General features: G+C 37.2%; 1 protein-coding gene across 1 annotated transcript; it reads right to left on the bottom strand.

The window, feature by feature from the left end:
* Window positions 1-1,815: 1,815 nt before the first annotated feature.
* LOC137030192 (uncharacterized) lies at window positions 1,816-6,911 on the bottom strand. Its single transcript, XM_067400375.1, has 7 exons — window positions 6,687-6,911; window positions 6,157-6,388; window positions 3,583-3,856; window positions 3,346-3,485; window positions 3,057-3,136; window positions 1,981-2,050; window positions 1,816-1,844 (listed from the first exon to the last, which is right to left on the bottom strand). Exons 1-7 carry the CDS (start codon window positions 6,909-6,911, stop codon window positions 1,816-1,818), a joined length of 1,050 nt encoding a protein of 349 aa, XP_067256476.1.
* Window positions 6,912-17,545: the final 10,634 nt, after the last annotated feature.

Below are 17,545 nucleotides of genomic sequence, written 5' to 3'. Positions count from 1 at the left end.
ACAATACTTCTTTTAAAAACATAAAAAATCTTGCCGTGCCAAACTTTTGAACGGTAGTGTGCATATATATATATATATATATTTTTTTTTTTTTTTTGATCGAAAAGAGCCCAATATCTATACTTATGTATTATATTTTCCCAAAGATTATTATTATTAATAATAATAATAATAATAATAAAAAGGTCCTTCATCACATATACACTGTTCTCCATCACTACAGCTCCTGAGTAACATTACCAATATGCAAAGCATGAAAAACTTACAATACATAGTCATCATAAATTGGTTGCAGTAATAAGGAGAAAATGATCTAAACAAAAGGAATCAAAAGGAAACAAAAGGAACTCAGAAACAGAACAACCAACTTAAAGTGTGAGGCAGAACTAATAATGAACTGAAGAAAACACACACTGTAAACCCGGATAAGTAGAATCTACTTAAAAAAAAACGAGGTAACTCGTTGCCTTAAATTTTTTAAGTAATGTTAACTTAATAATTTGAGTTCATTTAACTTAAAATGTTTTGTAATATTAATTACTTTGAACTTAAATATACTATGTATAATAACTACAGTGTACTAAGCAAGTTAACTTGCCACCAATCAAAATGCATCCATGCCTCCCATCATGCATTGCTACATGAATAAATTATGAGCTGAATTGTTTTAGTAATTTTCTTTATTCTCACTATTTAAGTTTTGCTGTTTTTCTGTGACTTTTTAGTAGCTTGTTTTCTAATGTTCAGAGTTGAATTGTTTATCAGAATATGTTGCTTATCAGAGATTGAGCTCTAAATGAGTTCAGTGATTCAGATCAAATAATGATTATGTGAAAACATAATCCACACCTCCTGATCATCTTATAACTTTGCTTGTCTGGTCAGTTTTAATGCAGTTAAAACTGCCCAAACAAAATGTAATATTAAAAAGGCAAGGGTCAAGAGCTCAACTAAAACAAACCCTGATCTCGATGGTGGTAACTTAAAAATTGAGAGTTTCTCACTTGGTGAAAAACTACAGTATAAAAAGGTAAATGTTTGGAAAAAATGTCTGTAGAACAGCCAAAACAAATGTTCCAACTGTTCATCAACAGCTCCTTGAATTCACACACACCAGGACAAAATGGCGTCATTACCTGCCACAAAAACCAGTGTGGAGGAGGCGTGGCCAGGAGAAAAACTTCATAATTTAAGTGCATTTAACTTACATTTATTAACACATTCAAATACACCCACATATTAGTAGAATATACTCATATTTTATAAGTAAAGCAACCAAACTTAAATATTTTAAGTATATTGTAGTTATATTTTTAAGTTAATATAAAATCCGGGCTAAGAGTGCAGGACGGAATAGACAGAACAAACCAATCAAAGAAACATGAAACACGTGTGACTACTTAATCAAACCATTTGTAACCTATAGACTAACTGAAACAGGGAAGAGAGAAAACAGAACTGAAACACCCATCCAAGCATAAACTCAGAATATCCCTAACAATATATTAAAATAAACTGGAAATAAATTTTCAAATTAACCATCAAAAACAATTAAATTAAATATTAAAAGTATAGAGTACTATGGGTTTCAATGTGAACAGCTATTTATTTTCATTATGTTTATTACTCTGCATTCATTAATGTGGACAATATACAATGTTTTATAGTTCTTAAAGGTTTGAATGAACAAACAGCGAAGCAGAAGTGCTTTAAGAGTCTTTACACTGTAAACATGTAATTATGAAGAAATTTCAGGTCATTTAGAATCAGAATCAATGTAAATGTGAATTTAGTGAGTCAAAGACAGTGTTGATTTCAAGGGGAATTTCTGTTCTCGCAGTGACCTGTAAAAGAAACATTTTTGCTCATTACTCATTACAATAATTTAATAATCATTTCCTTTTGCACAGCTTATTTCAGAAGTTACAGTACAGTTGTGAGAACAAACTCACCTTTATCAGTGTTCGCTTTCGGGATCACCTGTTTGAGGAGCTTGAGACCATCTCAGTGTCACATCTGTGAGTCCTCTATCAGCCAGAGCAGATCCCAACTGAAAATAACATTCATACTAAAATGATTAAATCAGAATGTGATGATACACTCAATTGTTCCACTCCCTTCCTTTGTGTCGTGCCTCAAAGAAACTCTACAGCATCACTGTAAACCTATTTGTTCTTAAAACAATATCAGAATATTGTGAAAATATTCAAAATCAAAAATCGTAATTTAAACTATACTAATTCTCTTTTAGTAAATGCAAATGCATTGCAGGAGAACAACTGATATTGTTCTTAATAATTTCAGGATATGATATATATTAATTCGGTGTACAGTGCGCACATCCAGACTTTGGTTGTTTGAAGTCATGTTGTTCAATAATTGTTTTTATATCTTCATTTTGCTTATTGCATAATTTGTTAGTTTGTTGATTGCCTGATGTCTTTTATCAGGTGATTTATGTGAATATAAAATGTATTGGTTGATATTTTATTACCTTGGTTGGTCGAATTGATCGGACCTTGAATGTTGCAATTTATTAAAGTTTCATGATAGCAGATAAAGTAGTGTGTGTGTGTGTGTGTGTGTGTGTGTGTGTGTGTGTGTGTGTGTGTGTGTGTATGTATTATTTTTCAAAACACAAAATCAATCAACACTCAAATAAATAATAAAATAAAATAAAATAAAATAAAATAAAATAAAATAAAATAAAATAAAATAAAATAAAATAAAGGTTCCAAAGGGGGGTTTCGCAGCAATGCCATAGAAGAACCAGTTTGGTTTCCCAAAGAACCTTTCAGTGAACAGTTCTTAACAGAATCATTTTTTTCTTAGTTTTTAAGAACATTTTACCACTCTAATGAACCTTTTGTAGAATGGAAAGAAAAAGTTCTTAATGGAAATATCAATGTGAAAAAAGAACCTTTATATTTATGTTTACTATTAAATGCAGCAAAAATTAAATGACTTTAGAACAATTTAGCCTATATACAGTATCTCTGCACCTCACAGTAATCTTAAAGGCTTAATTTGTTTCTTTCTCTCACCTGTTTCAGGACATTTTCTATCATTGAAGGGTCGGTCAAATCATTCCTGGAGTTAAACTGCATTTTTACAAATGATCTTTTTAAACAGGGACCTGAAAAAACACAGTCATACATGTAAATACATATAACATCTACTTCAGTTAACAATGAAATATTAGAAATATGATTTGGACACTTTTTATTAAAACATATCCCGGCTCCTCACTGTATTTTGCCAAAAATATATGACGATGTGAGGACATTATTATTTTTATTATTATTATTATTATTATCTGATTATAAACCAATATCACTAATATACCTTCTCCATAGACCTTCACCTCACAGAGAGTGAGTATCTTCATGTCTCCAGGAATGATCAGATTCACATATCGTCCCTCCATCCCATTACATGAGTAGTTGTAGGACTCTCCTGCTGGAATAGCAGGAATAACAGCACATCTACAGACAGAGAGAAACTAATGAAGGAGATAAAGATGCTGTATTATATTCATGTTTGTACTCAAGCTCTGTGTTCTTTCAACCTCAAGAGTCTCACATGGGATTGTTGTTGCCGTTGTTCTCCAAAGAGTTTCCGATGTGAATCTCTGCTCCGTTTATTTGTTCTGCACAGCAGTCTTTTCTGTTAGTGACGACTACTTCACTAACACTGTAAATATGACGCAGATCCAGCCTCCACCATGGGTTAGTCTCATTAAGGGTTGACGAGCATCCCGTGTACAACTGCTGGAGACCTCGATCAATGGCCTTTTCAGCAAACCCGTCCCCATATTTTGATGATTGTGTAGCGGCTCCATCTACTGCCAGATTTTCTAGAAAATTTATGAAAAAAGGCATTTACATTGATGCAAAGTTTGTAATAGAAGGTAAGATTATTAGCAAACAATGACTTGAGGTGAAGTGAGGCATTTCTGTGAGGCATTGGATCAGTTGTTTACTCAGAGGAACTCAGAGGGCAGAATCTGATTTATTTTAAGGAAGACAAAGACGAGTCAGGGAATAAGTCAGGGTATCTTCTGGCAATGCTTGTGAAACAGAGATGAAGCACTAATATTACTGCAGCTTTAAAGATTCAAACAGTGATTTACAGGCAACCACTAGGTCTATTAGTAAAACAATGACAGAATACTATCAACAATTGTATCCATCTGATATCACAAACCCTGGAATGGAAATTATATTATTTACAGTTTAAAAGATCTCATTATGTCATTTAAAGGGGTACTTCACCTCTGGAAAAATGGGCTTTGAAATAAAACGTGGCTGCATATGCAGTAGAAAGGCGATCAGGTGCTACCTGACCAGATCAAACTGGATTTATTTGTGAAATATACTCACTTTTTAATATTAGTTGTCTTGACATTGCATAGTATTGTTTTATAACTAAATAGCCGCTTTTCTACCGTTAGACCAAACCATTCTCTTTTCTTAACCATTCCATTCCGTGCCAATCAGGGCCAGCTGGTATGGATATGGTTTCATTTTCCACTGTGGGGCTGATAATGGCTGCTCTTTAGAATTGAATATAAATGCATCAGTCGTTGCCTTGGTAACAATGGTTTACTGATGATGTAAATAGTGACTGTGTTATGGAGGATGATCAGATAATTTTATTATTAAATTGTATTTACGTTGCTTAAATAGCACGCTTAGCTAGCTACAGAAAAACTGGTAGCCAGGGAACAGAAAAGTGACCAATACTGATTGCCGACACCACTACACACATTCTACCAGCACGGTGAATTCTGGGCCGAGAATGGTTTGTAATTGTAACATAACTGGAACCATTCGGTCTGATGGTGGTATAGTCCTATAGTGCTATGGTCATTTCTGTGGATGCTAAAAAACGTTTTTTGACCACTTGGAATGAAAGTATTTGTTTGAGTTCTTACACCGTGTCTACACCGGACATAAGCGGCGTGATGTAACGTGACAAAATACAATAGAACCATGGGCGTCGGAAGCAAAAAAAATGTGGGTGGGTCCTCCCTCCAAATTTTTTTAATATATATATATATATATATATATATCTATATATATATATATATATATATATATACATTAGATAGATAGATGAATAAAATTTTGATTTCCTTGGTGTACATATATGAATTTTAAGACGTTTTAAGGCCAACAAATTGGATAACAATAGCTTTAAAACCATGTCAACAAATACATACATGTACGCATTTGAGGCAGCTTTAATCGCATGTTTGGTAATTCCATGACTTAATTTACCTCAGAATAATGATGGCACATGCCCTTAGTTTCTTTAGCGCTTTAGTTAAGCTATAATAAAGTAATATGCAGCGCCGGCGCATTTGCTCGAGCAATTCTTGAGTTCACGCTTCAAGCACAGTAGGCTATCGCCTAACGGCTGATTGGAGATTTACTGATATAGCCTGACAACATCTCATCTGACCGCAGTTCACTGTTGTTCAGCTGAAGCTACCTTTTCCGCACTCGTTTGAGTTGCGGCTGGCGCTGAGGCGAAGGTGGAATGCGCGTCTGAAAAGTGTCCCGTTTGTTGTGGTCGTAAAGAGACATTTCTTTATAAACGCAGCGTCTTACTTGGCGATGTTTTAAAAAATATTTTTTATGCTCTGTTGGTGGTTTGTGGAGTAGCATCACCTGGGGGGGATTAGACAAATGCTGTATTAGAGACGGTAAAAGTGAGTGAGTCCAATATCATTGGTCTTAAAAAGTGGATGGGTCTTGTCCCACCCACATACAATGGTTCTGACGCCCATGAATAGAACCCTTTGTAGGTGATGTTGTCTATACTGGTGCGGTGTGGTGCGACGTAATGCGACAAATTCCCCAACAGTAAATTGATGCCTCATTCTTTTTATGATGTACTTCAAGCACTCTATGGTACTGCTCAAAGGAAGGAAAAATTGATTTTCAATGGTCACTTTGTCACGTCCAGTGTAGACAGGCTTCTAGCCATTGTAAGCCCAATCCAGATAGAGAGCCAGGAACAGCGATGGAGTTGCCAGTTCAATAGGAAGCGAATGAACCAATCATCACCCCGGAGCCCAAGCTTCATGGGTCTGACCAGGTGAGTAAGCCAGTAACATCGCCCATCCCCGGGGGAGTTATTGTGGAGTACCCACTCTTGCCACAGGGAGTGAGTCGCTGCTGGACTCTGTAGACAGTTTGTTGGTGTTTGGACAGGATGAACTGATCCCACCCAGGCCTGCGCCCCTGCTGGTCCCATCCAGCATGAGGTATTCTGTATCCCCAGAGTCCCCACCAAGCCTCTCTCCTGCCACTTCTTCAAAATTCAGCCAGTTCCTCTGTCCAGGCTTCACTGTCCTGTCATCTCCTCCGCTGTCTCTCCTCTGTGACGTGGATCCACTTCAAGCCTTTGGTTATTCAGCTCCTCCTGGGTCCATCTCCTGCCTCTGGCCCCAGCAGAGACCTTCAGCCTAACGGCTTTGTATATTGAAGACTTCATATCAGTGATTTATCTTCAGGATCGTTTTTGTATTTACAACCCGTTCATGACACCAAGTCCAGTTCTTACATATATGGCAAACACCCATCCTCCCTCTCCCACCTCCACTCCAAAATGACTCTGAGACTGTTGTTTTTCATATGGATATGTTCTACCCTGCAAGACCCTCTTCAGTCCCCAACCAGTTCTGCTACCCCGTCTTCACTGTCTCCCATCAGCCCCTCTGTTCCACCTCTGCCTCCTCTCAGTGGCGTGGTTACATCACTGGACTTCTGGGAGTCATCTCCTCCAGGGCTTCGGGAGTCCTTGGCTCCGCCTTTAACCTCTGCATGCTCCAGTCCACCTCGACCCGACGCCCTGACTTCCACGCCTGCGCTCCTTCCACCCTCGGTGTCACCAGTGACCATCGGACCTTCGGGAGGGGGCGTAATGTTACATATTCAGTCACGTTCTGTTTGTCATATCACATGATCCCCTTTGTTCTGTTTTCCCGCCATCATCAGTCACCATGGACACTAACTCATTTGTCACAGCTGTTTGTCATCTTGGTTTATTGTTTTACCCATGTTCATTGTCCGGTCTCGTTTGCTATGAGATGTGTTGCGTGTACTCCTGTATCTGTTGGATTTATCTATCGTCGTGTGATTCCTGCATAAGCAACTGTAACTGTGTGGCATCCCCTCTTCTTTTTATAACAGTCTGCAAACGTCTGGGGACTGAGGAGACAAGTTGCTCTTGTTTAGGAATAGGAATGTTGTCCCATTCTTGTCTAATACAGGCTTCTAGTTGCTCAACTGTCTTAGGTCTTCTTTGTCGCATCTTCCTCTTTGTGATGCACAAAATGTTTTCTATGGGTGAAAGATCTGGACTGCAGGCTGGCCATTTCAGTACCCGGATCCTTCTTTTACGCAGCCATGATGTTGTAATTGATGCAGTATGTGGTCTGGCATTTTCATGTTGGAAAATGCAAGGTCTTCCCTGAAAGAGACGACATCTGGATGCGAGCATATGTTGTTCTAGAACTTGGATATACCTTTCAGCATTGATGGTGCCTTTCCAGATGTGTAAGCTGCCCATGCCACATGCACTCATGCCACCCCATACCATCAGAGATGCAGGCTTCTGAACTGAGCACTGATAACAACTTGGGTTGTCCTTGTCCTCTTTAGTCCTCTTTAGTTTTCCAAAAAGAACTTCAAATTTTGATTCACCTGACCACAGAACAGTTTTCCACTTTGCCACAGTCCATTTTAAATGAGCTTTGGCCCAGAGAAAATGCCTGCGCTTATGGATCATGTTTAGATATGGCTTCTTTTTTGACCTATAAAGTTTTAGCCGTCAATGGCGAGTGGCATTGTGTTCACCGACAATGTTTTCTGGAAGTATTCCTGAGCCCATGTTGTGATTTCCATTACAGTAGCATTCCTGTATGTGATGCAGTGTCGTCTAAGGGCCCGAAGATCACGGGATCCGGTATGGTTTTCCAGCCTTGACCCTTACACACAGAGATTGTTCCAGATTCTCTAAATTTTTTGATGATATTATGCACTGTAGATGATGATAACGTCAAACTCTTTGCAATTTTTCTCTGAGAAACTCCTTCTGATATTGCTCCACTATTTTTCGCTGCAGCATTGGGGGAATTGGTGATCCTCTGCCCATCTTGACTTCTGAGAGACACTGCCACTCTGAGAGGCTCTTTTTATACCCAATCATGTTGCCAATTGACCTAATAAGTTGCAAATTGGTCCTCCAGCTGTTCCTTATATGTACATTTAAATTTTCCGGACTCTTATTGCTACCTGTCCCAACTTTTTAGGAATGTGTAGCTCTCATGAAATCCAAAATGAGCCAATATTTGGCATGACATTTCAAAATGTCTCACTTTCAACATTTGAAATGTTATCTATATTCTATTGTGAATAAAATATAAGTTTATGACATTTGTAAATTATTGCATTCCTTTTTTATTCACAATTTGTCCCAACTGTTTTGGAATCGGGTTTGTATGTCATTTGGCATTGTATGTAATATGTACGTCTCTAATATATTGAGTGTGGGGGGACTGTTCTTTGTGTGTGTGTGTGTGTGTGTGTGTGTGTGTGTGTGTGTGTGTGTGTGTGTGTGTGTGTGTGTGTGTGTGTGTGTGTGTGTGTGTGTGAAAACGCTTTTATTAGACTTCCCATGGCACTTTGAAGTAGAACATTCTGGCTAACTGAAAGTTCTAGATGCTTAAATAACATAAAATACTTTATACATGTGTATCCTATGCAAACAATGAATTATGTTTATTAATTGTTTGCAGTAATCAACTTTGCATGTACAGTATGGGTTAAAAGTAAGCTTTTACAAAAAAAAAAAGATAAAAATAGGTTATAATATAATTATATATTGCTCTACAACAATGAATTACCTGCCAAATACCCGTAGACTTCAGCCTCACAAAGAGTAAGAATCTTATGATCACCAGGAATATAAACATTCACATATCGTCCATCCATCCCATTACAAGAGTAGTTGTAGGACTGTCCTGCTGGAATAGCAGGAATAACAGCACATCTACAGACAGAGAGAGAAACTGATGAAGGAGATAAAGTTACTGTCATATTATCTTCACATTCACATTAATCTTTCACGTTTGCACTCAAGCTCTCACATTCTTTCAACCTCAAGAGTCTCACATGGGATTGTTGTTGCCGTTGTTCTCCAAAGAGTTTCCGATGTGAATCTCTGCTCCGTTTATTTGTTCTGCACAGCAGTGTTTTCTGTTAGTGATGATCACTTCTCTAACTCTGTACACATCACGCAGATCCAGTCTCCACCACGGGTTAGTCTCATTAAGGGTTGAGGAGCATCCAGTATTCAACTGCTGGAGACCTCGATTACTGTCAATGGCCTTTTCTGCAGACCAGCTCCCAGATGTTGACGACTGTGAAGCAGCGGCTCCTACTGCCCGATTTCCTGGAAAATTAATAAAAACCTGTCAGACCCATCTTTATGCAACACAACGCCTTATGGTTGTAACGGAGACACATTTTCGGCAATTCTTGCGCACTCTTTCTGAGTGAGTGAAAATGAAAACTTTTATTTCTGCTGCACTGAATGTAAAAGCATGCTAATTTTATTTCTCTATTTTAATCATATGTTTACCTCACAGCAGCATCTTGCACATCATTGGTTGCTTGGTAACAGATCTGACAAGTGATTACGGAACTCGATGGAGAGGTTTAAGATTTTGTAAGATAAGATCCTAAATCAAGTTCCTTCTGTGTTACAGCATGTGCCTTGAGTGTATTTTGGTTTTCTCTATGTGTGATGTCATGACTTTGCTATTTTCATTTGATTGTTTAGGTCTGCCCCTGTGCACCTGTGTCTAGTTGCACATGCTCTTTGATTGACTATATGAAGGATGCTGAAAGGAGAGCATGGAAGGAGAGAGGAGGTACATGAGCAAACAAGCTTTTCCATTTCTTTGTCTTTCTTTATTTGTTAAGTGGTTTTGTTTTGCTTTGATTAAAGTTTCTGGTATTAATATTATTAATTTGTGTTTATTGTCTTTTGTTATATTTGGAACTATTTTGTTTGTTCTTGTTTTTCATACAATACATGTTCCTGATTCTTTGCCTTTACTAAATATTTATTAAATGTATTTGTGCTTCACGTGTCTTTCCTTTATTTTACATTTTCCCATTTCTGATGACTTTAAGTAGGGGTTCGTAACATATGTAATACAAATTTGTGAAAAATCTTATATCTTAAGTTAGAACCTAAGATAGAACGCTTCTGTAATACACCCTTCTGTGATTTTACTTCTTTCCACCAAGCTTGTTTCCACCAGTGAATAAAAAAAAAAAAAACTATTGCAAGTTCCTCACTATTGCAAGTTTCTCAGAACTGTGATTTATATGAGTTCACACAATTCTGACTTTATAACTCACAATTGTGATGATATAAACTTGCAATTCTGACTTTTTCCTTGCATTGTTATTTCAAATAAAGCATATTATAGAGGCGTCTTCAGATTTCAGATGGAATAATTATTCTTCACAGCAGAATGATATAAATACGATGCCAATAAAGCATGAATACTGTCATAGAGGTTTGGAAGGACATGAGCACAAATAAATCATCACGCTGAAGCAATTTTGTTCAAAGTTCAAAGAAGACGGACATTTAAGAGAAAATGTTCAGTCGTACCACTTATTACACAGCTTTTCATCAAATGATATATTGACATGATATATTGATTTAAGAAGAAATTCTTTTAAAAATCTTACTGGTTTATTAATGTGTAAAAAAACAAACAAACAAAAAAACTATCTTTCTGGCAACAAAACAAACACTATGACAATATTACCATGGGCCTACTGAAGTCCTCCAATTTCACTTAAAATGCAGTCAACACCTGAGAGACAAGATGGCAGAAGCTGCGTTTTGAATAAAAATAAAGACATGAAAGAATCGCAGAATGAGCGACCATTATACAGTGCTGCTCAAGTAGGTATAGCTGCAGACCGGAGACCTCCAAAAGTGGGCATAACCTCCAAAACGGGAAGGGGTCTCCATGTGCAAAGCTTCATTGACGCCATGTGCCTGTCTGTCAATGGGAAGAAACCACAGCCTATTTTGGAGCTCCCACCTTGTTTTGGAGATCTCCAGGCTAAAGCTATACCCTTCTCACTCACGTCACGACTGACCAATCAGGTTCAAGCATTTCAAAGAACCGTGTAGTAAAAATTATTTATTGCATTCAATATTAAAAAGCGCTTGACAACAATGAATTACCTGCCAAATACCCGTAGACTCCAGCTTCACAAATACTAAGCATCCTCTGATTTCCAGGAATATGAACAACCACATAACGTCCCTCCATCCCGCGGCATTGGTAAGTGCCTGTGGCACCGGATGCAAGACTAGAAATTACCCTACATCTACAGACAGAGAGATCATGTATTATCAGTTTCTGTTAATCTTCAGTCACATTAATCAAAACAGTCAAAGAAATCCTCACATGGGGTTGCTATAAATGTCAAGGAAGGTCCCGACACGAATCACTGCCCCATTTATCCTCTCTCCAAAGGTCGGTCTGTTAGTGATGGTCACTCTGTTCACTCTGTATATCTTCATCAGATCCACTCTCCACCACGGGTTGGTCTCTGAGTTTGTGTGGGTCCAGCTGGCGAGCGAACCATCAAGAGCAAATTCAGGTACAGAGCTTTCGAAAGTTGATGACTGAGTAGTTTTGCCCCAAAGTGCTGCATTCTCTGGAAAATGTTTCAAGGGCAAAGACAAAAACTTTTTCAAAGAGAAAAGAAAGAAAAAAACAGAACAAATGTTGAAATAAAATAAAAGATTCTTACCTTCTTGTCCATTTGCCCTTTCCTCAATCAATAAAACCCCTGTGGAGTGAGTATCAGAGAACCAGGGGTCTCATTTATAAAGCAGTTCCAACGCAAAACAAACTTGACGGGAGAACGTGTGCACCTTTAAGCAAACTTTGAGCCGTACGTACGCACATTCTGGAGTCAAAAGTGATATGAATTGAGATAGTAGATGTGCTGCTTTCGATCACTTTTCCAGTGACACGCTTTTTAATGACAGCGAGGAGCGCTGGGAGCACAATAATTCCTCTTTAAACTAAACTGCAGATGTTATGACAAAATAATTTTTCGAGAATGATGATCAGTAATGCACACTTAACTTAGATATTATGGAAGACACTTCTGGATTCGGTGGTCAAACGGTCTGTTGTCCAGTTTAAATAGGTCAAATCATAATATCTTACTGTATAACCGCAGCTGCAGGAGGTGTTGATGTCGTGTGAAGGATCTTCAAACAATTACCATAATATTTGAGGAAAACGGTAAGATTTGCATGTTTTCTTTTTAAAATACTTTGTCAGTGACGCGCCGAGTCAGACAATTGTATTTACACTGCAATAAATAAGTAGTCCGATCTGTTTCCACTAAAAATAGCCTATAAACTTCCTAAAAGATATGTTTATGATATGTACAAAACTGTATAAATTTGATTTGAATTGTTTAAACTATTTAAATACTATCTGGCCAGTGGAAATGAATGAATCAACTCTATCCTAAAACCTTTATCTGAAGTATTTTATACAATTTTGTTTTTATGGATATTTTGATATATTTATTCTAAAACATGAAGAGGATATTGGATGATCTTTATCAATATAATGTGTGGCACAAATGGCATTTATAGTCCATATCTAATATTTTCCAATGTCTTGTACCTTTGACGGTGTTAACCGTGGTGTCACGTGGATGGGAATATGTATGTAAATGATATGCAGATGAGGTTATGTATAGTAAAATTAGGCGTTGTAAGCTCCATATATGGTTATTTTGGGGAGGAGACGGAGTGGAGATGCACGTACACACAATCTTCCGCTGACTGGGATTTATAAAGGGATTTTGCGCAGGTTCTGGCGTACGCATGGTTTTATAAATCTGATTTTTTTGTGCGTACGCAGAATCTAGATTTTGCGTGTACGTACAATTTTAGTAGGGATCCTACGCACAGTTTTATAAATGAGACCCCAGGTTTTGTTGAATAACATTTAGATTTGTATTTCTGTTTTAATTTACTTTGATACTGTCACTAACAAAATATCTTCTGAATGATAATGGAAACATAAAACATTGATCTGTATAATGCACACGTTGGAGGAAACTACTGACAATACTAATAATAAGCAACAAACAGATTTGAATTTACAGTCAGACAACAACATGTTTCTGTGAAATAAAACAGACTGTCAAACTATTTGCATGCACAAATGAGCATCTACTCAACATAAGATTTGATTAGTAAAGTAGATCTATAAAATAAACTGAGATCAGAGATCAGATCTAGAGATCAAGTGACAAAAAACCCTTCAAAAATGTATCAGTAAAAAAATAAAATATTTTAAATAAATGTTGTCTGTTCAAACAATCCTGAATAATAAAAAAAATGTATTGCGGTTTCCACAGAAATATGAAATATGAAGCAGCACAACTGTTTTCAATATTGATAATAATCATAAATGTTTCTTGAGCAACAAATCAGCATATTAGAATGCTTTCTGAAGGATCATGTGAAGATACAGCTGATAATTCAGCTTTTAAAACAGATATGTTTATATATATATATAAAAAAAAAAAAAAAAATATATATATATATATATATATATATATATATATATATATATATATATATATATATATATATATATATATATATATATAAATATATATTCACATTGAAAACAGCCATTTAAATTATGATAATATTTCTCTGTTTTTACTGTATTTTTGATCAAATTAATGCAGCCTTGGTGAGCAGAAGAGACTTTCAAAAACATGAAAAATCTTACCGATCCCAGAATTCTTAACACTATAATGTAAATGCTGAGAAACATGGGGTTAAAAAATGCCTTCATTATAGAAGAGTTAATGTATGAAACAGCAACTGATTGAGATTATTTAGGTTTGTTATGCAAGAAATTTCAATACTTTCCTTAATATGCTATAAATCCATGGTATATAGAGATGAGTGTAAACTAAACTACAAACAGAGCAACATTTCTGAACAAGAAAAACATTTCAGAAACCTCTAATATTAGTGTGAATCTAGTAAAATCGCAGATGTATGTTGTATTTACCCAGTAAGATCATCAGGCACTTGAAGAGCTCCATCATGTTCGATTAAAGGCATCAGTCTTTCTTTTAGGGATGAAGAGTGTGAGTTTTATACTTTTATGGAAGACAACCCATTTAAATGCACACCACATGATCAACTATGTCTCTCCTCCCTTCCATCTTCATCATCTCAACTATCTCTAATGGGTTTTCATTCATTAACACAGAGAATGAAGAAGTTTTAGTTAAATTTTAGTTAAAAAAAGCCTTTTTAAAAGACTCCAAGAAAAGTCATGACAGGTGATCATCATTATCACTGTTTTTGTCTGCACAGATTTTCAGGGTGTTTACTGCTGTGTACAAACGCCTTTAGTTGTACACAGACCAACAAAGTCAGCTGCAAAAACACAAACAAATAAGCTTCAAATAAGCTGTATGGAACACTGTCACTGACACACCCATTGCTTAAAGGGGATTGTGTAATTTCTATTGCTGCACGATAAAAACTGATTGGCTGAAAGTATCCCAATTTGGTTTGTTTTGCAACCCACTGATGGGTCAAATATGCACAAACCCACCAGTGGGTTATTTAAAGTATGTTAGATATGGGTTTTCACTGCAATGCCATAGAACAACCCGTTTGGTTTCCCAAAGAACCTTACAGTGATCAATTCTTAAGAGAGCCTTTTTTTTTTTTTTTTTTTTTTTTTTTGTATGAAGTACATTTTAATGATCTAAAGAATATTTTTCCACCATAAAGAACCTTTTGTGTAATTGAAAGATTCCATGGATGTTAAAGGTTCTTCATGGAACCATCAATGCCAAAAAAAAAAAAAAAAAAAAAATTCATTTTTTAGAGTGTAGTTCATTTTTACAAGACTACTAAACTATTTTTGCATCATACATTGGTTAATATTTCCAGAGTAATTTAAATCCTGAAAAAAAAAAAAAAAGGCAAAATACAGTAAATAACCACTGTGTTTACAGGACATGTTCTTTGTTTAGGATGAATACAGATTAAAGAATAATGGCTTTAGCATATTTAGTACAGCGCTTGTAAATGTAAACCATGTTACCTTTGATTTAAACTAGTTTAACAAACATTTGTATATATATAAACATTTAAAAGTACATTTTAATAAGGTTCTCATGCGTGCATTACTGAAATCTGAGCCATTGATGGGCTGATGTTCAGCGGGGGAACTGCAAAGTTCATACCTCAGACCGTCGCCTCACGTTTCTGATTGCTGCACAATGTTGTGACTGATTCTCTTATATTTGTGTGTACTGTGTAGTTTAACACTGTTGAATGCATGAAAGAATAAATGCACCACACTAACAAATACATTCTATCAAACAAATTAGAGACAGAAATCATTTTAACAGGCCAATTTATACACCAGAGAAGCCAGAGGCGTCAATGGGAATCCATCCATAATGTGTTTATATCCATTCAAAAGGTGACTATTTTTATGAATTTTCAACACTCAAACATTTAAATAAACGTAAATGCACTAAGCTCAGTTTCGGCTACAGTAGGGCCTCGTAACAAAATGTGGGGTCTCCGCTTGCACTTGAAAATAGCCCCACCCCCTCACCATCACACCAGAGTCAGAAATTAATGGGGGCTTGGAGCAAGAATGCCACAAACTATAAAAAAATATTTCTGTCTGAGTTCTTGATTTTAATTTTTATAAAGGATATAGGTAGTTAAGCAATACGACGTGAGGGCTCATAGGGCTCGCAGATGAGCTCATTGGGAAGTTTGAGAAAGTTGTCTCTCTCAGCTTCCCCGGGGCTGACGGGGATGACTGGATGACGATGATGTTCGTGTTTGACGTCATCGCGTCTGGCGCGGGGCTCCTCTGGCTGTTGTGTATGTGCGGAGCTGCTGTGTGTTTGGGACGCGCCTATCGGTGGGCTGCAGCTGCCGTGAGAGCGTGTTAAGAAAGGGGTCTATATTTTATGTGTTTAAAATAAGACCTTATTGTCCTGTATAGTTTTCTGAGCATGTAGTCAGAAACATTAGGGGTTTTTTTTGGGCAAACTGAAGTTGATAAGCTGACTAGTATATATTGTGCAGGCCACAAAATGGTCACCTCTTGGCCACCTGTTGTTTAGAGTAGCTTCTCATCTGCTGTTTTCTAGAGTAGTTTGATTTAGCACTCGTCACTTCAGTTATTATGTATGTTTAGGTCGGCCTTAATCGGCCGCCTGGCATTGTTTGCTTGTGAGCTTCACTTTCTTTCTCTTATCCATGAGATTTGGAGGTAAAACACAGGCTTCACTAGGCTTGTGGCCCTGTACGAAGGCCCATAGCTTAGCGGCCAGGCTAGAGCTAGGTTAGGTGTGTTATTTATTTATAACCCTATGTATACTATCCCTTGTCAGGTTGTATAGTTCCTAGTTCTGGCCTCCTCCCGAGGGAGTTGTCAGGCCATATGCCCATTATCCCCTTGTTTTGTAGGTGCAATTGTTGAGTTTAACAGCTAGGTTGTAGACTGTTTTTAGACTCTCTGATGCTGTTATCTCAGGTGGTAGGCCCTTATCTTTGCATAGATAAGTCATGCTGTGTGGCTAGGCCCACTTTCTAGAACTTTTATGCTATGGAAAATGTGTTCTTTTCTCTGAGCTACTTGTTTTCTTTTATCAAGTTTGAGTTGACGATGCTAATGTTTAGCATCCGTCCTCTATGGCTCAGTACAGATTTGAGAATCTGTAGGGAGAGAATTATTTTCCTCTTTGAAAACAGCATACATCAAAGCGTTGTGTTGCTTTGAAGTTCTAGACATTTGCCCTACATTATTTGTGAGCTTACTTATGCTGCCAACAGGTTAGCACCTGTTCCCATAATAGCAGGCTTTTTTCATGTAGCTGCTTTTGGAGACTTTTGTGACCTAATATTCCCCATTTGTAGGTTTATTGGTGTTACTGAGTGCATCACCTGTTGGATTGCATACTCAGGGTAGTATAGAACCACTTTTTGAGAAAAGCTGGTTTCTATTAGCTCCCTTTTCGTGATCTTGTTAACAGCTATATTGCATATAACTTTGATTGTAGGCTCTTATGGTTAATTAGCCTCCTTACAGTTAGCAATTGTATTTCTAACAAGTGCTGTTAGCTGATCATAGTTTGCTCACATAGTTTACAGTATTTCACGAGCTGAAGCCACGTGTCATTGGAATGGTAGGCCCCAACAGGCCTCCTTTCTAGTTCACATGGTGGCACAGTTTGTGTTTTATTCTGCAAACAGGCTGAACGCCACTTGTTGCTGAGATTATAGGCCCCGCGGGGCCTCCTTTTTTAGCTGACTTGTTGGCAGGATGCCTGGGAGTCCGAGGACCCATACCAGACAAACGGGCAGAATGCCACTTGTTGCTGAGATTGTAGGCCCT

The sequence above is a fragment of the Chanodichthys erythropterus genome, chromosome 11 (assembly GCF_024489055.1).
Source record: "Chanodichthys erythropterus isolate Z2021 chromosome 11, ASM2448905v1, whole genome shotgun sequence".
Classification (NCBI taxonomy): domain Eukaryota; kingdom Metazoa; phylum Chordata; class Actinopteri; order Cypriniformes; family Xenocyprididae; genus Chanodichthys; species Chanodichthys erythropterus.
The sequence above is the reverse complement of the archived record's forward strand: the minus strand, read 5'-3'. Positions and strand labels throughout refer to the sequence as shown.

What these genes read in the sequence shown, in the direction of transcription:
- LOC137030192 (XM_067400375.1), bottom strand. Translation starts at nt 6,911, where the DNA reads ATGGTCACTGGTGACACCGAGGGTGGAAGGAGCGCAGGCGTGGAAGTC. An exon ending in GGTGAAGGTCTATGGAGAAG is followed by an intron (nt 3,137 to 3,345) that starts GTATATTAGTGA and finishes GTGTTTTTTCAG; the next exon opens with GTCCCTGTTTAAAAAGATCA. An exon ending in GTCTCAAGCTCCTCAAACAG is followed by an intron (nt 1,845 to 1,980) that starts GTGATCCCGAAA and finishes TTTCTTTTACAG; the next exon opens with GTCACTGCGAGAACAGAAAT.